This window comes from Phoenix dactylifera, chromosome 4, assembly GCF_051530095.1.
Source record: "Phoenix dactylifera cultivar Ajwa chromosome 4, Ajwa_hap1_PhDact_Kaust_v1.1, whole genome shotgun sequence".
NCBI classification, from domain to species: Eukaryota; Viridiplantae; Streptophyta; class Magnoliopsida; order Arecales; family Arecaceae; genus Phoenix; species Phoenix dactylifera.
This window is the reverse complement of record NC_143193.1, coordinates 16,861,686-16,884,512: the sequence shown is the minus strand read 5'-3', so window position 1 is coordinate 16,884,512 and position 22,827 is coordinate 16,861,686. Positions and strand designations below refer to the sequence as shown.

Below are 22,827 nucleotides of genomic sequence, written 5' to 3'. Positions count from 1 at the left end.
TCATGAAAGACTTGGGAGAAGCATTCTATATACTTGATATAAAGATCTATATGGATAGATCTAAAAGGATGCTTGGCTTATCCCATTTTAGGTACATGGACAATGTGCTGAAAAGATTCAGCATGGAAGGAAGTAAAAGAAGTTACTTGCCTATGAGTCATAGCATACGTCTTTCTAAGAAGATGTCTCCTAAGACATCTGAAGAGAGGAATAGAATGAATTCTATTTTCTATGCTTCGGCAGTGGGATCAATTATTCCAGGCTGATCTAGAGGAGGATCTTTGGATAGCTGTAAAAAATATTCTTAAGTACTTAAGAAGGACTAAAGATGTTTTTCTAATTTATGGAGGTTCTGAGTTGAAACTAGAAGGATTTTCCTATTCTAGTTTTCAGTCAGATCCAGATGATAGCAAGTCCACTTCAGGATATATCTTTACCCTAAATGGTGGTGCAGTAAGCTGGAAGAGTTCGAAGCAGCAAACTATAGCTGACTCAACAACTGAGGCAGAATACATTGCTGTGAGTGAAGCCTTTAAGAAAGCTATCTGGATGAAGAAGTTCATCTCTAAGTTGGAAGTAGTTCCTAAGATTGCTGAACCAGTCCCAGTTTATTGTGATAACACTGGAGCTGCTGCTCAAGCGAAAGAACCAAGGTCTCATTATAAATCCAAGCACATTCTAAGACGCTTCCACCTCATTCGAGAGATTGTCGAAAGATAAGACATAGTCATTGAACGAGTAGAAACAAAGAACAACCTAGCAGAGATCCATTCACTAAAGCTCTACCACAGCAACAGTTTGATCGCCACCTTGATTGTATGGGATTAAAATTTAAGGGCGATTGGCTTTAGTGCAAATGGAAGATTGAAAGAATAGATGCTCTACAAGCCAATCTTAATTTATATTGCAAAGGATTTTCCTTTAATTTTCCAAATCATATATGTGACATTTGATTATAAATAAAGGCATTGTATTTCATCATATACTGTTTCTTATATTTGTGATGAACATCTTAGATTAGGTCAATGATTTTAGGGCTATGATGAGATCATACTAGTGAGACCTAAAATCCTAAAATTCTAATCTTAAGTATTTCCAGTCGTTGGTACATTGAGTCGGAGATCAATGCTACTGGCAAGACTGGCACATCTTATGTATGCTCGATGCAGAGGGTGATTGATCTTACAATCACTTGAATAGAGACACTAATACAAAGATGTGGGTGCTTATTAGAGGCATGAGTTTACTGAATTGACCTGTCAAGAGAATATCTTATGGAATCTTACTTAGTCTAAAGATGATTCTCTCAGTGGAAGTTCTGCAACTAATCCTTTGACCTGAGATCACCATAGTATATTGTGCATATGAATCCATATTTTGGTTCACTCTTATTCATGACAATAAGTTATGCATGGGGTCTTCCGGATATGGTGAATTGTGTACGAAGGTTATGAGTAGGTCGACAAAGAATCAATCACTTCTAGTAAGAGAAGACTGCATCCTATTTATTCTAATCATATGATAATTCAGAAAATCTTTGATCAAAGTAGAATAAAAATTAGAAAAAGTTTCTAATATTTCATTATTCAAATTATCATTAAAATATTGAGAGAAACATTAATATGTAATTGAGTTTGACATAGATCCATACTCATATACATATTTAGGATGAAGTTTGATTGAAGGATTGAATTGCACGGTAACTTGCCATTAAAGGGTATATTTGGTATTTTTACCAAATTTTATATCTTCCGGGTAGACATGATACATTTATAGACGTCAATCTTATCTTGTAGGTTTGATCAAATTAAAGAGTTTAATTTGATCACCAATTAGAAAGAGTTCTAATTGTTAAGTTCGGGTTCGCGCAGTTTGGACCTAAATCGATTAGAAGAGTTCTAATCAAGTTAGATCAACTCGCACTCGCACCTACTGCTGGCTAAGTATGGAACCCAATAGGTCACACACAAGAAACTTATCAAGGATCTAATTGTTGGGAACCCGCCCATGCCGCAGAAATTTCAAAATCAGATTGTAGCGGAAGGGGCATGCGCGGGATCAACGTTCATCCTATGAACGTATTCAAAACTATTCGTAGATAGATTAGGATTAAAACTTTTAAAACTATTAGAAAGATTAGAGCTTCACCTTGTGTGGGTAGATGATCACCGCAAACTAAAGTTCGTGGTTTAGGATGAAGGTTCGCTTGAAGCCGCACACGCGTCGGGCCTCTATGGGTATCCACACGAAGTAGAGAATTGATCAAAGTCTTCTTGTCTCCCTAGGGTGCTAGCTCCCTTGCAGAGACAACTCTTGATTGTTGATCACCTCCCTTTGAATCAACTCTTGAATGCCAGAGGGAGGAGGAAGAAGAAGGAGGGATCTGGAAGAAGAACCAAAGCCTGCTTGCAGCCTCTTTTCTTTCCCTTGCGTTGGAGAATCAAGGGAGGAGGGGAGGGCCGCCAAGCCTTCTTTCTTTCTTCCCTTGCTTGCGGCTGAAACCAAGAGCAGGAAGGGGGCCACGGCTTGGAGAGGGAGAGGGCTTGAATGCCCTAGATGCCGCCCACACCTCCTCTTAAATAGCATGCGGAGCTCCTACTTTGTAGGAGCTCCTTGATGAATTTCCAAGAGGGGCGCCGACCCCTCTTGTTTGCCGCACCAAGGAAGAATGAGGGGAGGGGCTTATGCCCCTCCCTCTTGGTTAGCCCTAGTCCTCCTCTAAGGAGGATTAGGAAGCCTTCTTGCGGCTAAGTCCTAATCTAATTAGGCTTAGTCCAAGGGTGAACCAATTTTGGGTTTAATCAATGCTAGTCCTAATCCAATTAGAACTCAAATGAATTATGACTCAATTAAACTCTTCAATCCTAATCCAATTAGGAGTCATATTAATTCATTAGATTAATAATTAATTAAGACTTAAGAAATCCTAATCCAATTAGGACTTATTCAATTTTAGTCCTAATCCAATTAGGACTCTAATTTGAATCCGAAGTCCTAATCCAATTAGGACTCTAGAAATCCTACTCTAAGTAGGACTCTAATTCGAAATCCTAATTCAATTAGGATTGTAGGAATCCTACTCTAAATAGGACTCCCAGTCCTAATTCAATTAGAACTCTGGGAATCCTACTCCAAGTAGGATTCGTGTTTAAGTCCAATTAATTAATTTCCATTGTTCCTTCTTCAACTAATTATCAATCGAATCGATTTCTTATGATTCATAATCACAATTCAACCATCGGATCAGTCAATACTTCTAATGTGTGTGACCTCATAGGTTCTATTCTATCTGGTAATGAGATATACTGTAATCTCTATCACAATATCATTGAAAACTTCTTTCAATGGGTTGGAACAATTCCAACTCAACTTATTAGGATTTATCGACCATCGAGATATTCCCTGTGAGTCTCACCATTGTTAGAAGTATGCCCTAGAAGCCAATTTGGCTGACGCATTATTTTATTCTGGAACATAAATTTGTACTTGACCTAATTAAGTTGGGCATTCTTTTCATTCATGTTCTTATGTGTCCATAAATCGTCCAAGAAATTAATAAGATGATGACGCATATTCTCAAGAGCTAAGAATTTGAGGCATGTGTCATTGGTGATTAATTTCTGAATTGCTCCTGATCGATGGATCATCACGAGGATGGTGATTGATCCGATCAGTGCACACATCACTTTCCTTACGGATGGACGAGACTCGAGTCCACAGTGTAGGGACACTAAAGTGATAGTGCAGGTGCTTGTTAGAGAACAAGGGTACTGAGCGTGACCAAGACAAGAAGTCACTTGGATGTCTATCCACTCGTCAGTGACTTGCTTGATGTTGCGGTAGCGTGACTGGTCCTTTGACCTGCGATGCTTCGGCTGCTCACAGTGAGGTTATTGTAGTTTGACTGCACACATACATGGTCTCTAGCCATATGGGTCTATACAATGTAGATTGGCTGCAGTAGGTTCACTGTAGGAGTAGGGTATGCACCTATAAGAAATCTATCGACCTTGATAGATAAGGAGAGATCCTATATGATTTATAAGACTGAGTTCGTAAGACCTCGACCGGGGCAGATTGTATAGTGGAGAAAGAGTTTTTCACTCTCGAGTTTAAGTCGAATAAATCTTGACATATGACGGACGATGGGGTTTGACGAGTTGTCCATGACCTCCGTCCTGTAGGGATCCATGATAGTAGGACTGTATCATACGATAACTGCACCTAGAGGTTCATCATTCCATTCTGCTGGATAGCCACTACATGCTGCTAGGTGTCACTGGTGGATGGTGAGACTCACAGGGATTATCTCAATGATCGATAAACCCTAATGAGTAGTGTTGGAATCATTACGACCCATTGAAAGGAGTTTTCAATGACATTGTGATAGAGATCACAATATATCTCACTACCAATCAGAATAGAACCTATGGGGTCACACACACTAGAAGTATTGACCGATCCGATGGTTGAAAAGTGATTATGAATCACGAGTAATCAATTCGATTGATAATAAATTGAAGAAGGAACACTGGGAATTAATTAATTGGACTTAAACACGAAACCTACTTGGAGTAGGATTTCTGGAGTCCTAATTGGATTAGGACTGGGAGTCCTACTTGGAGTAGGACTGGGATTCCTACTTGGAGTAGGATTCCTACAATCCTAATTAGATTAGGATTTTGAATTCAATTTGGATTCCTACTTAGAATTGGATTCCTAGAAGTCCTAATTGGATTAGGACTTCGGATTCAAATTAGAGTCCTAATTGGATTAGGACTAAAATTGAATAAATCCTAATTGGATTAGGATTTCTTAAGTTCTAATTAATTATTAATCTAATGAATTAGCAAGACTCCTAATTGGATTAGGATTGAAGAGTTCAATTGAGTCAAAATTGATTTAAGTTCTAATTGGATTAGGACTTACCTAGATTAGACCCAAAATTGGTTTACCCTTGGACTAAACCTAATTAGATTAGGGCTTAGCCACATTAGGGCATCCCAATCCTCTTTAGAGGAGGATTAGGGCTAACCAAGAGGGAGGGCCGGCGCCCCTCTCCTTTTTCCTCCTTGGTGCGGCAAAGAAAAGAGGGGCCGGCGCCCCTCTTGGAAATAAGTCAAGGGCTCCTAACTTGTAGGAGCCCTTCATGCCTTTAAAAGGAGAAGTGGGCAGCACCCTAGGGCATTCAATTGAAGCCCTCTCCCTCTCCAATTCATGGCCACCCTTTCTCCCCTTGGTTTTCAGCCGCAGGCAAGGTGAGAAGAAAAGAAAGCTTGGCGGCCATCTTCTTCCCTCCTCCTTGGTTCCAACGCAGGGAAAAGGAAGTAGGCTGCAGGGGCTTTGATTCTTCTTCAAACTTCATCCTTCTTCTTCCTCCTCCCAAGCACAATCAAGGGTTGATTCAAAGGGAGGACATCAGCCATTAAAAGAAGTCTCTACAAGGGAGCTAGCACCCCGGGGAGACAAGAAAGCTTTGATCGGATCTCTACTTCGTATGGATACCCGTAGAGGCCGGATGCGTGAACGGCTTCAAGCGAACCTTCATCCTAAACCACGAACTTCAGTTTGCGGTGATCATCTACCCGCACAAGGTGAAGATCTGATCTACATAATTAGTTTAAAAGTTTTTAAATTCTAATCTATCTACGAATGATTATTGAACAACGTTCATAGGATGAACGATTGATCCCGCTTATGCCTCTTCCGCTGCATCTGAATTTTTTTTTTAATTTTCTGCGGCATGGGCGGGTTCCCAATAGTGGTATCAGAGCTAGGTTTCATAGATTAAGGTTAGAATTAATTATAAACAGGCTTGATAGATCTGAAATTTAAAAGGATACGTATGCTGAAATTTTCTGCATGCAGAATTTTTCAGGGTTGCTGATTTTTGCATGCTGATTTTTATGTGATAAATTGATGATTCTAATTGCATTGTTAATGGAATTACAAAGTTTAGAATCATGATTAGTATGATCAGCAACCTATGTCATAACATAATCAATTAAGTTTCAGATCTGAAAAGTATAATTGCTGCATGTGGTGATGATCATAGGATTCAAACCCTTTTGGTATCAAATGTAATGACCTGCGATGTGATCTGTAATGTCATGTAATTTTTCAGATGCTTGCATGCATCTTATTTGATGTTTTGAGAGGCTTGCGTGCCTACTAAAAGGAGATGTAATTTATTATTATTTTTATTTTATATCTGGTTGTATTTCTGTGATGTGATGTACGTCAACGATCAAATCGAAGATAGTGCATGAGATGAACGGCAATCTGAGCGGTTGATGGCGATTGGATCAAGAGTTGGTCAAGGATCAAATTAAAGAGGCTTGGAATCAATTCAAGAGTTGAAGACCAGTTGATCGATTGACGTGCATGTGCTTGTAATATGACCTAATTAGAATCCATGATCATCACCTATTTAAAGTTTAGCTTTATTCATTGCTGTGATTATAACTGCATGCGATGTGCTGTTTGCATGTGATGTGAATGAGAGCGGGGTAGATAGGTTTACATATGATGTAGCAAACCCAATGAGACCTAAACTAAAACCTCCTCAATCAAGTCGAGAGTGAACTAACATGAGCGAGTCATATTAGATTGATTGATCTAATTGGTGTCTAGGAAAGCATGAAAGGTGGTTACTTAATTAGGACCTTACTCTCTGAGTAAGGGGAGCCACCTGCTTACTTGGCCAATTGTTCGATTACCTCTTATGAAGAGCTCAAGGCTGCAAACACTAAGACATGATTAATCAATATTAAGTCAATAGGTCTTCCACCGTAGTAGAGCTGCTAAGGTCTTTTTGATGTTGATTTGTCTCGGCTGGATATAGTGGGCAAGTTGCATCGGGGGGCTGGACCTTTCTATAGACATGAGATGTTGTAGGGTAAAGGTGGGGTTGGGCACTAATAACTGTTAGGTGAGGACCCAATGACGACTTTATTTCTACGGTTATACGGTGGGTCTGACTTAACTAAGAAATGGGACTAATGACTGTTAGGTGAGGTCTTCATGGCTTAGAGACCAAGTAGCACTGCAACATGTTTGAGAGGCATTGTACAAGAGTTGTACACTCATCCATTTATGTGTCACCAATAACTGTTAGGTGAGGTGGCCTATAAATCGGTGGGACCGCAACACCCACTAGAAACCCTAGTCGTGTAGGTTTTCCGTTTTCCTACCAGGGGAGTGTGAGGAATTCGAGAAAGTAGTAGGAGGCATATTTGTTCTAAAAGACCCTAGAACAAATTAAGATCAAGTACAAAATTCTAACTAGAATCTTTACTCTCTGAGGTTTACAATGTCAGCTTCTAGACTTTTAACTCATATCCTATAGAACAACCGTTTGACCAAACCCAATTATAAAGACTGGCTCTGCAAATTTCAAAATAGTTTTGAATTGTGAGAAATTAGGGTATGTGCTAGACCATGGAATCCCCATATTACCAATCTGTCTGATCACTGATTAGCGTAAGACGCATGCCAAGTGGACGAACGATGACAATAAAGTTAGGTGCTACATAATGGCATCCATGTCCAATAAATTATAATGCCAGCATGAGTACATGAAGATTGCCAAGGACACATTAAATCACCTGCAATAGTTGTATGGTGATCAGAGTCACGCAGCTTGGTTTGAATGTCCAAGAGGCTCTTCAAGGCCAAGATGCGCGATGGGCAGTCTGTCCATGATCATGGTTTGACCATGATAAAGGACTTAGAGAAGCTTGAGAAGCTCGGCATGACCATGCACAAGGAATTGCAAACGGATTTGATCCCACAATTCCTTCTAGCTTCATATGAACAGTTTATAGTAAATTGCCATATGAACAAGATTGTATGCACCAAAATAGAATTGTTAAATAAATTGGTAACTACCTTAAGGCCCTTGAAGAGTTCAAGGGGCATCGTTCTCGCTGTCGAGTTGGTTTCTACTTCCAACAGAGAGTCTATTTGGAAGAAGAAGAAGCCTGCAAAGAAGCAGAAGACTGAGAAAATGCCAAGTAAGGAAGTTCCAAGAAAAAAGTCAATTGCAAGGAAAAGTGTTTCCATTACATCATGGACGGCTATTGGAAGAGAAACTGTCCTACATACATGGGAAGCATAAAGAACATGAAGGATGACAGACCTTTAGAAGGTATGTTAGATATGCTCAGGATACTTAGGGATTGTTACCTGTTGCTAGCAGAAATTTGATTTCTGTATCTTGTTTAGCACATAAAGATTTTTATAAGACTACTGTTCCATTTATTTGAGAAATAAATTGGTTCAACGTGGTTTTATGATTGACAGTCTCTATCACATACATATGGATGTATCTGTGAATGTATCTGAGCAAACAGTAAATACCATAGGATCTAATAGATTCAGAAATGAAATAAATCTAAAGTATTTGTGGCACCTCAGGCTTGGCCATATAGGAGAAGAGAGAATAAACAAATTGGAGAAACATGAGCTTTTTGGCTCATTGACTTTCGAGTCATATTTGATTTGTAAATTCTGCCTTCAAGGAAAGATGGTCAAATTATCCTTTATAGGACACAGGAGATCCACTGAAATACTTACCCTAGTACACACTGATGTGTGTGGCCCATTCGATGTACAGGCTAGGGGTTGTAATTTTTTACTTCATTTATCGATGATTACTCACGGTATGGATATGTGTATGATACACAAATCTGAAACTTTTGAAAGGTTCAAAGAGTTGAGATATGAAGTAGAAAAATAAACAGAAAAACTCATTAAGGTTCTTTGATCAGATCGAGGAAATGAATACCTTAGTGGAGAATTCCATGATTATCTCAAGGAGAATAGTATAGTTTCATAATGGACTCCTCCTGGTACACCTCAGCTCAACGGAGTGTCAGAGAGGAGGAATCGGACTCTATTAGATATGGTCCGGTCCATGATGAGCTTCACTGATTTATCCTTGTTTCTTTAGATAGATGCCCTATTTTCAACATTTACTTATTGAATAGAATTCCCTCTAAAGTCCGTTCCCACCACACCATATGAGATATGACATGGTAAGAAGCTGAGTCTTGGTTATCTCAAGATTTGAGGATGTCCAGCTCAACTCAAGCGACAACAGGCGGACAAGTTAGAGGATAGGATAATTAATGCTCATTTTATAGGATATCCTAAAGAGTCATTAGGATACGACTTTTCATCCCAAAGGATCACAAAGTGTTTGTGAGCCTAGATGCTATCTTCATGGAAAATAGTTTATCCTTGACAGAAATAGTGGGAGAAAAATTGAGCTTGAAGAGAAAGTCTCTAAAACAGCAACGAGCCATTGTGCCTATAGAACCTATTTATATTAAGCCAGTACACGTAGTACCTCCTCCACCCCATAAATCTAGTAGGATCTCCCGTCCGCCTGAAGGGTACTTAGGTATGCTTACAGAGGATGTAGAGGAAGTATTCCTCATGAGAGATAGGGATCAAGGTAAGGATCTTAATACCTACAACGAGGCGATGTTAGACATCAATTTCGAGAGATGGCTGGAAGCGATGAAGTCAGAGATGGACTCCATCCATTCCAACCAAGTCTGGACCTTAGTAGATCCACCAGAAGGTATAGTACCTATTGGGTCTAAATGGATCTACAAGAGAAAATTAAGTTCAGATGATTAGGTAGAGACCTATAAGGCAAGGCTAGTGGCGAAAGGTTATAGTCAGTGCGAAAGTACTGATTATAAGGATACTTTTCACCCTGTAGCCATGGTGAAGTCCATTCGAATATTGCTTGCTATTGCAGCATAATATGATTATGAGATATTGTGATAGTGATCACAAGGTCTGTAAACTGCAAAGGTCCTTCTATGGACTAAAGCAAGCATCTCGGAGTTGGAACACTCGTTTCAACGATATAATCAAATCGTTTGATTTCATCAATAACGAAAAGGAACCATGTATATATAAGAAAGTTAGTGGGAGGGCTATTGCATTCTTCGTATTGTATATAGATGATATCCTTCAAATTGGGAATGATATTTCCATACTAACTTAGGTCAAGGTTTGGTTGTCTAAGAAATTCTCCATGATAGACCTTGGAAAAGCATCCTATATCTTGAATTAAGGTCTATAGAGATAGATCTAAAAGGATGCTTGTCCTGTCACAGAATATGTATATAGAGAGAGTGCTGAAGAGGTTCGGCATGGAAACCTCTAAAAGGGGATTATTATCCCTTAGGCATGGGATAAATCTCTCCAAGAAGATGTGCCCCAATACATCTGAAGAGATTCAGCGGATGAGCAAGATTCCTTATGCTTCGGCTATAGGGAGCCTCATGTATACCATGCAATGTACATGACTTGATATAGTACATGCTGTGAGTGTCACGAGCATATATCAGTCAAATCCAGGCAAAAAGTGCAGGATAGCTGTGAAGAACAGACTTGAGTATTTAAGAAAAACTAAGGACATGTTCTTGGTCTTTGGGAGAAGATAAGAGTTGAAGGTAGAAGGATGCACACATATTGATGAGAGAAAGTCTACATTAGAATATGTGCAACGGTGGTTCAGTAAATTGGAAGAGTTCCAAACAACCGATCATTGTAGATTCTCCCTTAGAAGCTGAATGTCAAACCGTCTCTAAGGGTGCAGTGGAAACTTTTTGGTTTAAGAAGTTCATTGCAGAGTTAGGTGTAATGTCATCAGATGCCATAACATTCTACTGTAATAACAAAGGCACCATAGCACTAGCTAAGGAGCCAAAGGTCTCACCAGAAACCGAGGCACATAGAGCGGCGGTTTAACCTAATAAGTGACTACCACGAAAGGAAATAAGTAGAGGATCAAAGAGTAGACTCCACAGAAAATATGGTGGACCCATTCACAAAGCAGATAAGTCAGCAGAAAACTGAAATGCATCTTGATAAGATGGGGCTTAGGTTTATGGCTGATTGGCTTTAATGCAAGGGAGAGATTGTTAGAAGAATGCCCTAGAAGCCAATTTGGCTGACGCATTATTTTATTCTGGAACATAAATTTGTACTTGATCTAATTAAGTGGGCCATTCTTTTCATTCATGTTCTTATGTGTCCATGAATCGTCCAAGAAATTAATAAGATGATGACGCATATTCTCAAGAATTGAGAATTTGAGGCATGTGTCATTGGTGATTAATTCCTAATTGCTCCTGATCGATGGATCATCACGAGGACGGTGATTGATCCAATCAGTGCACACATCACTTTTCTTACGGATGGACGAGACTCGAGTCCATAGTGTAGGGACACTAAAGTGATTGTGCAGGTGCTTGTTAGAGAACAAGGGTACTGAGCGTGACCAAGACAAGAAGTCACTTGGATGTCTATCCACTCGTCAGTGACTTGCTTGATGTTGCAGTAGCGTGACTGGTCCTTTGACCTGCGATGCTTCGGCTACTCACAGTGAGGTTATTATAGTTTGACTGCACACATACATGATCTCTAGCCATATGGGTCCATGCAGTGTAGATTGGCGGCAGTAGGTTTACTGTAGGAGTAGGGTATGCACCTATAAGGAATCTATCGACCTTGATAGATAAGGAGAGATCCTATGTGATTTATAACACTGAGTTCGTAAGATCTCGGCCGGGGCAGATTGTATAGTGGAGAAAGAGTTTTCCACTCTCGAGCTTAAGTCGAATAAATCTTGACATATAACGTACGATGGAGTTTGACGAGTTGTCCATGACCTCCGTCCTGTAGGGATCCACGATAGTAGGACTGTATCATACGATAACTGCACCTAGAGGTTCATCATTCCATTCTGCTAGATAGCCACTACATGCTGCTAGGTGTCACTGGTGGATGGTGAGACTCACAGGGATTATCTCGATGATCGATAAACCCTAATGAGTAGTGTTGGAATCATTCCGACCCATTGAAAGGAGTTTTCAATGACATTGTGATAGAGATCACAATATATCTCACTACCAGTCAGAATAGAACCTATGGGGTCACACACACTAGAAGTATTGACCGATCCGATGGTTGAAAAGTGATTATGAATCACGAGTAATCAATTCGATTGATAATAAATTGAAGAAGGAACAATGGAAATTAATTAATTGGACTTAAACACGAAACCTACTTGGAGTAGGATTTCTGGAGTCCTAATTGGATTAGGACTGGGAGTCCTACTTGGAGTAGGACTGGGATTCCTACTTGGAGTAGGATTCCTACAATCCTAATTAGATTAGGATTTTGAATTCAATTTGGATTCCTACTTAGAATAGGATTCCTAGAAGTCCTAATTGGATTAGGACTTCGAATTCAAATTAGAGTCCTAATTGGATTAGGACTAAAATTGAATAAATCCTAATTGGATTAGGATTTCTTAAGTTCTAGTTAATTATTAATCTAATGAATTAACAAGACTCCTAATTGGATTAGGATTGAAGAGTTCAATTGAGTCAAAATTGATTTAAGTTCTAATTGGATTAGGACTTACCTAGATTAGACCCAAAATTGGTTTACCCTTGGACTAAGCCTAATTAGATTAGGGCTTAGCCACATTAGGGCATCCCAATCCTCCTTAAAGGAGGATTAGGGCTAACGAAGAGGGAGGGGCTTGTGCCCCTCCCCTTTTTCCTCCTTGGTGTGGCAAAGAAAAGAGGGGCCGACGCCCCTCTTGGAAATGAGTCAAGGGCTCCTAACTTGTAGGAGCCCTTCATGCCTTTAAAAGGAGAAGTGGGCAGCACCCTAGGGCATTCAATTGAAGCCCTCTCCCTCTCCAATCATGGCCACCCTTTCTCCCCTTGGTTTCAGCCGCAGGCAAGGTGAGAAGAAAAGAAAGCTTGGCGGCCATCTTCTTCCCTCCTCCTTGGTTCCAATGTAGGGAAAAGGAACTAGGCTGCAGAGGCTTTGATTCTTCTTCAAACTTCATCCTTCTTCTTCCTTCTCCCAAGCACAATCAAGGGTTGATTCAAAGGGAGGACATCAGCCATTAAAAGAAGTCTCTGCAAGGGAGCTAGCACCCCGGGGAGACAAGAAAGCTTTGATCGGATCTCTACTTCGTGTGGATATCCGTAGAGGCCGGACGCGTGAACGGCTTCAAGCGAACCTTCATCCTAAACCAGGAACTTCAGTTTACGGTGATCATCTACCCGCACAAGGTGAAGATCTGATCTTCTTAATTAGTTTAAAAGTTTTTTAATTCTAATCTATCTACGAACGGTTATTGAACAACATTCATAGGATGAATGATTGATCCCGCTTATGCCTCTTCCGCTGCATCTGAATTTTTTTTTAATTTTCTGCAGCATGGGCGGGTTCCCAACAACCATCCACCAGTGACACCTAGCAGCATGTAGTGGCTACCCAGCAGAATGGAATGATGAACCTCTAGGTACAGTTATCGTATGATACAGTCCCTCTATCGTGGATCCCTACAGGACGGAGGTCATGGACAACTCGTCAAACCCCATCGTCTATCATATGTTAAGATTTATTCGACTTAAGTTCGAAAGTGGAAAACTCTGTCTCCACTATTCATACTACTCCGGCCGAGGTTTTACAAACTTAGTCTTATAAATCACATAGGATCTCTCCTTATCTATCAAGATCGATAGATTTCATATAGGTGCATACCCTACTCCTACGATGAACCTACTGTAGCCAATCTACACTGAATGGACCCATATTTCTAGAGACCATGTATACGTATAGTGAAACTACAATAACCTCACTGTGAGTAGCCGAAGCACCGCAGGTCAAAGGACCAGTCACACCACTGCAACATCAAGCAAGTCACTGATGAGTGGATAGACATCCAACTGACTTCTTGTCTTGGTCACACTCAGTATCCTTCTTCTCTAGCAAGCACCTGCATTATTGTTAGATGTATGCCCTAGAAGCCAATCTGGCTGACATATTGTTAATTCTAGGGACATAATTTTGTACTTGACTATTTATTATTGAATAAATAAAAGGCATCTTTTTATTCATATTGTTTATGTGTCTATGAATCGTCCAATAATTAATAAGATGATGATGCGTATTCTTAAGAGTTAAGAATTTGAGCCATGCATCATTGGTGATTAATTTCTGAATGCTCCTGATCAATGGATCATCACAAGGACGGTGATCGATCCGATCAGTGCACACATTGCTTTCCTTATGGATGGACGAGACTCGAGTCCACAGTGTGGTGACACTGAAGTAATAGTGTAGGTGCTTGTTAAGAACAAGGGTACTGAGCATGACGAAGACAAGAAGTCACTTGGATGTCTATCCACTCGTCAGTGACTTGCTTGATGTTGCAGTAGTGTGACTGGTCCTTTGACCTGCGATGCTTCGGCTACTCACAGTGAGGTTATTGTAGTTTGACTGCACATATACATGGTCTCTAGCCATATGGGTCCATGCAGTGTAGATTGGCTGCAGTAGGTTCACTGTAGGAGTAAGGTATGCACCTATAAGGAATCTATCGACCTTCATAGATAAGGAGAGATCCTATGTGATTTATAAAACTGAGTTCGTAAGACCTCGGTCGGGGCAGATTGCACAGTGGAGAAAGAGTTCTCCGCTCTCGAACTTAAGTCGAATAAATCTTGACATATGATAGACGAAGGGGTTTGACGAGTTATCCATGACCTCCGTCTTGTAGGGATCCACGATAGAAGGACTGTATCACATGATAACTGCACCTAGAGGTTCATCATTCTATTCTGCTGGGTAGCCACTACATGCTACTAGGTGTCACTGGTGGATGGTGGGACTCATAGGGATTATCTTGATGATCGATAAACCCTAATGAGTAGAGTTGGAATCGTTCCGACCAATTGAAAAGAGTTTTCAATGATATTGTGATAGAGATCACAATATATCTCACTACCAGTCAAAGTAGAACCTATGGGGTCACACACACTAGAGGCATTGACCGATCCGATGGTTGAATCATGATTAGGAATCACAAGAAATCAATTCGATTGATAATAAGCTGAAGAAGGAACAAAGAAAATTAATTAATTGGACTTAAAACAAGGGTCCTACTTGGAGTAGGATTCCCAGAGTCCTAATTGGATTAGGACTAGGATCCTACTTGGACTAGGATTCCTACTTGGACTAGAAATCCTATTTGGAGTAGGACTAGGATTCCTACTTAGAGTAGGATTTCTATAATCCTAATTAGATTAAGAGTTTTGAATTAAATTTGGATTCCTACTTGGAGTAGGATTCCTAGAGTCCTAATCGGATTAGGACTTCGAATTCAAATTAGAGTCCTAATTGGATTAGGACTAGAATTAAACAAGTCCTAATTGGATTAGGATTTCTTAAGTCCTAATTAATTATTAATCTAATGAATCAACATGACTCCTAATTGGGTTAGGATTGAAGAGTTCAATTGAGTCATGGTTCATTCAAGTTCTAATTGGATTAGGACTAGCATAGATTGAACCCGATTGATTCATGATTTGGTTAATCCTAATTAGATTAGGACTAAACCATGAGAAGGGCACCTAATCCTCCTTGGAGAAGTATTTGGTTAACCAAGTAAGAGGGGCATGAGCCCCTCTCCTCTTGATTGGTGCGGCATGAAGAGAGGGGGCCGGCGCCCCCTCTTAGGGAACTAATCAAGAGCTCCTAAATGTTAGGAGCTCTAGATATCTTTAAAAAGGAGAGGTGGGCGGCAGCTAGGGCATGCAATTGAAGCCCTCTCCCCTCCAAGCCGTGGCCTCCCTCTCCTCTCCTCTTGTTTCAGCCGCAAGCAAGGTGATACAAGGAAGAAAGCTAGGCGGCCTCCTCCCTCCTCCTTGGCTTCATCCAACGCAAGGGAAAGTAAAAGGCTGCAGGGGCTTCGTTCCTCTTCCTCTTCTTCATCCTTCTTCTTCCTCCTCTCAAGTACATTCAAGAGTTGAAAGAAAGAGAGGAGATCAGCCATCAAAAGTTATCTCTGCAAGGGAGCTAGCACCCCGGGGAGATAGAGAGCTTGGATCGGTTCCTGCTTCGTGTGGATACCCGTAGAGGCCGGGCACTTGAACGGCTTCAAGCGAACCTTCATCCAAAAATCACGATCATCAGGTTGCGATGATCATCTACCCACACAAGGTGAAGATCTGATCTTCTAATGCTTTTAAAAGGTAATTAATCCTTATCTATCTATGAACGGTTTTAAACAACATTCATGCGATGAACGGTTGATCCCGCGCATGCCTCTTCTGCTACATTTGAAATTTTTAAAATTTTTCTGTGGCATGGGCGGGTTCCTAATAGTGGTATCAGAGCCAGGTTTCGTAGATTAAGATAAGGATTAGTTATTAATAGGCTTATTAGATCTAAAATTTAAATTGTTATGCATGCTGAAAATTTTCTGCATGCAGATTTTTTCTAGGGTGCTGATTTTTGCATGCTGATTTTTATGTGATAAAAAGATGATTCTAATTGCATTGTTAATGGGATTACAAAGTTTAAAATCATGATTAGCATGATCAGCAACCTATGTCATGAGATAATCAATTATATTTCAGATCTGAAAATTATAATTGCTGCATGTGGTGATAATCATAGGATTCAAACCCTTTTGGTATCAAATGTAATGACCTGCGATGTGATCTGTAATGTCATGTAATTTTTCAGATGCTTGCATGCATCTTATTTGATGTTTTGAGAGGCTTGCATGCCTACTAAAAGGGGATGTAATTTATTATTATTTTTATTTTATATCTGGTTGTATTTCTGTGATGTGATGTACGTCAACGATTAAGTCGAAGATAGTGCATGAGATGAACGGCAATTTGAGCGGTTGATGGCGATTGGATCAAGAGTTGGTCAAGAATCAAATTAAGGAGGCTTGGAACCAATTCAAGAGTTGAAGACCAGTTGATCGATTGACGTACATGTGCTTGTAATATGACCTAATTAGAATCCATGATCATCACCTATTTAAAGTTTAGCTTTATTCATTGCTGCGATTATAACTGCATGCGATGTGCTGTTTGCATGTGATGTGAATGAGAGCGGGGTAGATAGGTTTACATATGATGTAGCAAACCCAATGAGACCTAAACTAAAACCTCCTCAATCAAGTCGAGAGTGAACCAACATGAGCGAGTCATATTAGATTGATTGATCTAATTGGTGTCTAGAAAAGCATGAAAGGTGGTTACTTAATTAGGACCTTACTCTCTGAGTAAGGGGAGCCTCCCACCTGCTTACCTGGCCAATTGTTCGATTACCTCTTATGAAGAGCTCAAGTTGCAAACACTAAGACCTGATTAACCAATATTAAGTCAATAGGTCTTCCACCGTAGTAGAGCCGCTAAGGTCTTTCTGATATTGATTTGTCTCGGCTGGATACAGTGGGCAAGTTGCATCGGAGGGCTGGACCTCTCTATAGACATGAGATGTTGTAGAGTAAAGGTAGAGTTGGGCACCAATAACTGTTAGGTGAGGACCCAATGACGACTTTATTTCTACGGTTATACGGTGGGTCTGACTTAACTAAGAAATGGGACCAATAACTGTTAGGTGAGGTCTTCATGGCTTAGAGACCAAGTTGCACTGCAACATGCTTGAGAAGCATTGTACAAGAGTTGTACACTCATCCATCTATGTGTCACCAATAACTGTTAGGTGAGGTGCCATGTAGATTGGTGAGACCGCAGTACCTACTAGAAACCATAGTTGCGTAGGATTTTCATTTTCTTACCAGAGGAGTGTTAGGGATTCAAGAAAATAGTGGGAGGCACATTTGTTCTAAAAGACCCTAGAACAAAGTAAAGATCAGGTACAAAGTCTAACTAGAATCTTTACTCTCTGCAGATACAATGTCAGCTTCAAATTCTTTGACCCGTATTCTTGAGACCAACCGACTGACCGGAACCAATTACAAGGACTGGCTTAGAAACCTCAAAATTATTTTGAACTGTGAGAAAATAGGCTGCATACTCGATTCAGATATCCCCACACTACCAACATGTGCTACTGATGTTCAGCGTGAGATGCATCAAAAGTGGATGGATGATGACATTAGAGTCAAGTGCTATATGATGGCATCCATGTTCAATGAACTCCAATGCCAGCATAAAAATATGAAGACTGCTAGGGACATACTGGCACACCTGCAAGAGTTGTATGGTGAGCAGAGTCGCACAGCTCGTTTTGAAGTGTCCAAGAGGCTCTTCAAAGCAAAGATGCGCGAGGGGCAGTCTGTCCATGATCACGGTCTGACTATGATCAAGGACCTAGATGAGCTTGAGAAGTTCGGTATGAACATGCACAAGGAATTGCAAGTAGATCTGATCCTTCAATCCCTACCTGATTCATTTGGACAGTTTATAGTAAACTACCACATGAATAAGATTGAAAGCACTAAGACTGAACTGATAAATATGTTGGTAACTGCTGAGGGAGCCTTGAAAGGTTCAAGGGGCAATGTCCTTGCTGCTGAGTTGACTTCTGGTTCCAAGAGAAAGTCTACTTGGAAGAAAAAGAAGCCTGCTAAGAAGCAGAAGAAAGACAAGAAGCCAAAGAAGGAAGTTCAAAAGAAAAAGGCTAATGACAAAGAAAAATGTTTTCACTGTAATGTCGACGGCCACTGGAAGAGAAACTGTCCTTCATACCTCGAGAGCCTGAAGAACAAGAAAGGTGACATACCTTCAGAAGGTATAGACTTGCTCATAATTGAAACTAATCTAACGGTTTCTTCTACTTCTAGTTGGGTTATAGATTCTGGTTCTAGTGCTCATTTGTGCACTACCATGCAGGGTCTAAGGAAAGTAGAAGGCTGGCGGAAGGTGCGGTAACCCTTCGGGTTGGCAACGGGGCAAAAGTTGCTGCTGTGGCTGTGGGCACCTACCATCTGCGACTACCGTCTAGTTTTAGTTTATTACTTAGAGACTACTATTATGTACCTGCTGCTAGCAAAAATTTGATTTCTGTTTCATGTCTAGCACAGGAAGGTCATATTTTTACATTTGACAAAGACTGCTGTTCTATTTATTTTAGAAATAAAATAGTCGCACGTGGTTTTATGATTGACAGTCTCTATTATTTGCATATGGATGTATCTATAAATGTGTCTGAGCAAGAAGTGAGTGCTAAAGGATCCAAGAGATCCAGGGATGAGATAAACCAAAAATATTTGTGGCACCTCAGGCTTGGCCATATTGGAGAAGATAGAATGAACAAAATGGAGAAAGATGGGCTTATCAGCTCATTGACTTCCGAGTCATATCCAGTTTGCGAGTCCTGTCTTCAAGAAAAAATGGCTAGATTACCCTTTGTAGGACATGGGGAGAGGACCACTAAAATACTTACCCTGATACACACAGATGTATGTGGCCCATTCGATGTGCAAGCCAGGAAACGTTATTCGTACTTCATTACCTTTACCGATGATTATTCACGGCATGGGTATGTGTATCTTATGAGACACAAATCTGAATCTTTTGAAAAGTTCAAAGAGTTCAGAAATGAAGTAGAAAAACAAACTGGAAAACTTCTTAAGGCTCTTCGATCAGATCGAGGAGGAGAATACCTTAGTGGAGAATTTCGGGACTATCTCAAGGACAATGGCATAGTCTCACAATGGACTCCTCCGGGTACACCTCAACTCAACGGGGTGTCAGAGAGGAGAAATTGGACTCTATTGGATATGGTCCATGATGAGCTTCACTGATCTACCAATGTTTCTTTGGGGAGATGCCTTACTTACCGCAGTATATCTACTAAATAGAGTTCCCTCTAAATCCGTTCCTACCACACCGTATGAGATATGGCATGGTAAGAAACCAAGTCTTGGTCATCTCAAGATTTGGGGATGTCCGGCCCACGTCAAAAGACTACAGGCGGACAAACTAGATGCTAGGACCATAAGTGCTCGTTTTATAGGATATCCTAAATAGTCATTAGGATACAATTTTTACGTCTCAGAGGATCACAATGTGTTTGTGAGCCGTCACGCCATCTTCTTGGAAAACTAGTTTATCCTTGATAGAGGCAGTGGGAGGAAAATTGAGCTTGAAGAGAAAGTCTCTGAAAAGCAACGAGTCATGGATCCTATCGAACCCATTCATGCAGAGCCAGTACACGATGTTCCTCAACCACCTCGCAGATCTAGTAGGGTCTCCCATCCTCCCAATAGATACTTGGGTATATTAGAAGAGGATACCGAAGAAATGTTCCTAGTGGGAGATGGGGATCACATACAGGAACCCAAAACCTACAACGAGGCGATATCAGATATCGATTCCGAGAAATGGCTGGAAGCCATGAAGTCAGAGTTAGACTCCATGCATTCCAACCAAGTCTGGACCCTAGTAGATCCACCAAAAGGTATTGTACCTGTTGGATGCAAATGGATCTACAAAAGGAAGATAGGTTCGGATGGAAAGGTAGAGACCTATAAAGCAAGGCTAGTGGCGAAAAGATATAGTCAATGCGAAGGCATTGACTATCAGGAGACCTTTTCACCTGTAGCCATGCTAAAATCCATCCGAATATTGCTTGCCATTGCAGCATTTCATGATTATGAAATCTGGCAGATGGATGTGAAAACTACTTTCCTGAATGGATATCTTGATGAAGATATCTATATGGAACAGCCTTTGGGTTTCACTTCCAGTGATGAAGATCACAAGGTCTGCAAGCTGCAAAGGTCCATCTATGGACTAAAGCAAGCATCTCGGAGTTGGAACACTCGTTTCGATGACGCAATCAAAATGTTTGATTTCATCAAAAATGAAGAGGAACCGTGTGTTTACAAAAAGGTTAGTAGGAGTGCTGTCGTATTTCTCGTACTATACGTAGACGACATCCTCCTGATAGGAAATGATATTCTCATGCTAACCTCGGTCAAGGTCTGGTTGTCAAAAGAGTTCTCCATGAAAGACCTTGGGGAAGCATCCTATATTTTGGGAATAAAGGTCTATAGAGATAGATCTAAAAGGAAGCATGGCCTATCACAGAAGATGTACATAGAGGAAATGCTGAAAAGGTTCAACATGAAAAACTCTAAAAGGGGTCTCTTATCCCTAAGGCATGGAATTCATCTCTCCAAGAAGATGTGCCCCAACACATCTGAAGAGATTCAACGCATGAGCAAGATTCCCTATGCATCAGCAATAGGGAGCCTCATGTATGCCATGCTATGTACACGACCTGATATAGCCCTTGCTGTGAGTGTCACAAGCAGAAATCAGTCGAATCCAGGTGAAGAACACTGGACAGCTATGGAGAATATTCTTAAGTACTTGAGAAGAACTAAAGATTTATTCTTGGTCTTTGGAGGATCATCAGAGTTAAAGGTAGAAGGGTACATAAATTTAGACTTCATGACTGATATCGATGATAGGAAGTCAACATCTGGATATGTGTTCTTGTGCAATGGTGGTACGGTGAATTGAAAAAGTTCTAAACAACCGATCATTGCTGATTCTACTATGGAAGCTGAAAACATCGCCGCTTCTGAAGCTGCTAAAGAAGGCTTCTGGTTCAAGAAATTTATTGCAGAGTTGGACATGATGACATCAGATGCTATAATACTCTACTGCGATAATAATGACGCCATAGCTCTTGCTAAGGAGCCAAGGTCTCATCAGAAGTCCAAGCACATAGAGCGGCGCTTCCACTTTATACGCGACTATGTTGAGAAGAACTATGTCAAGGTGCAGAGAGTAGACTCCGCGGACAACGTGGCAGACCCATTCAGTAAGCAACATAGTCAGCAAAAGACTGAAGCCCACCTTGAGAAGATGGGCCTAAGATATATGACCAATTGGCTTTAGTGCAAGTGGGAGATTGTTAGATGTATGCCCTAGAAGCCAATCTGGCTGACACATTGTTAATTCTAGAGAATAATTTTATACTTGACTATTTATTATTGAATAAATAAAAGGCATCTTTTTATTCATATTGTTTATGTGTCTATGAATCGTCCAAGAATTAATAAGATGATGATGCGTATTCTTAAGAGTTAAGAATTTGAGCCATGCATCGTTGGTGATTAATTTCTGAATGCTCCTGATCAATGGATCATCACAAGGACGGTGATCGATCCGATCAGTGCACACATTGCTTTCCTTATGGATGGACGAGACTCGAGTCCACAGTGTGGCGATACTAAAGTAATAGTGCAGGTGCTTGTTAAGAACAAGGGTACTGAGCATGACCAAGACAAGAAGTCACTTGGATGTCTATCCACTCGTCAGTGACTTGCTTGATGTTGCAGTAGTGTGACTGGTCCTTTGACCTGCGATGCTTCGGCTACTCACAGTGAGGTTATTGTAATTTGACTGCACATATACATGGTCTCTAGCCATATGGGTCCATGCAGTGTAGATTGGCTGCAGTAGGTTCACTGTAGGAGTAGGGTATGCACCTATAAGGAATCTATCGACCTTGATAGATAAGGAGAGATCCTATGTGATTTATAAGATTGAGTTCGTAAGACCTCGGCCGGGGCAGATTGCACAGTGGAGAAAGAGTTCTCTGCTCTCGAACTTAAGTCGAATAAATCTTGACATATGACAGACGAAGGGGTTTGACGAGTTATCCATGACCTCCATCTTGTAGGGATCCACGATAGAAGGACTGTATCACATGATAACTGCACCTAGAGGTTCATCATTCTATTCTGCTGGGTAGCCACTACAAGCTGCTAGGTGTCACTGGTGGATGGTGGGACTCATAGGGATTATCTTGATGATCGATAAACCCTAATGAGTAGAGTTGGAATCGTTCCGACCCATTGAAAGGAGTTTTCAATGATATTGTGATAGAGATCACAATATATCTCACTACCAGTCAGAGTAGAACCTATGGGGTCACACACACTAGAGGCATTGACCGATCCGATGGTTGAATCGTGATTAGGAATCACAA

The 22,827-nt window shown here is 40.6% G+C and overlaps 1 protein-coding gene across 1 annotated transcript in view; it reads left to right on the top strand.

Annotated features, from left to right (window-relative positions):
• The window catches only part of LOC149753692 (uncharacterized), a 109,988-nt gene that overhangs the window by 68,212 nt on the left and 18,949 nt on the right, over positions 1 to 22,827 (top strand). Inside the window, exon 3 of the mRNA XM_089930368.1 lies at positions 455 to 653. Within this exon, the coding sequence (XP_089786494.1) occupies positions 455 to 653 (199 nt within the window). The remainder of the gene's footprint in view (positions 1 to 454; positions 654 to 22,827) is intronic.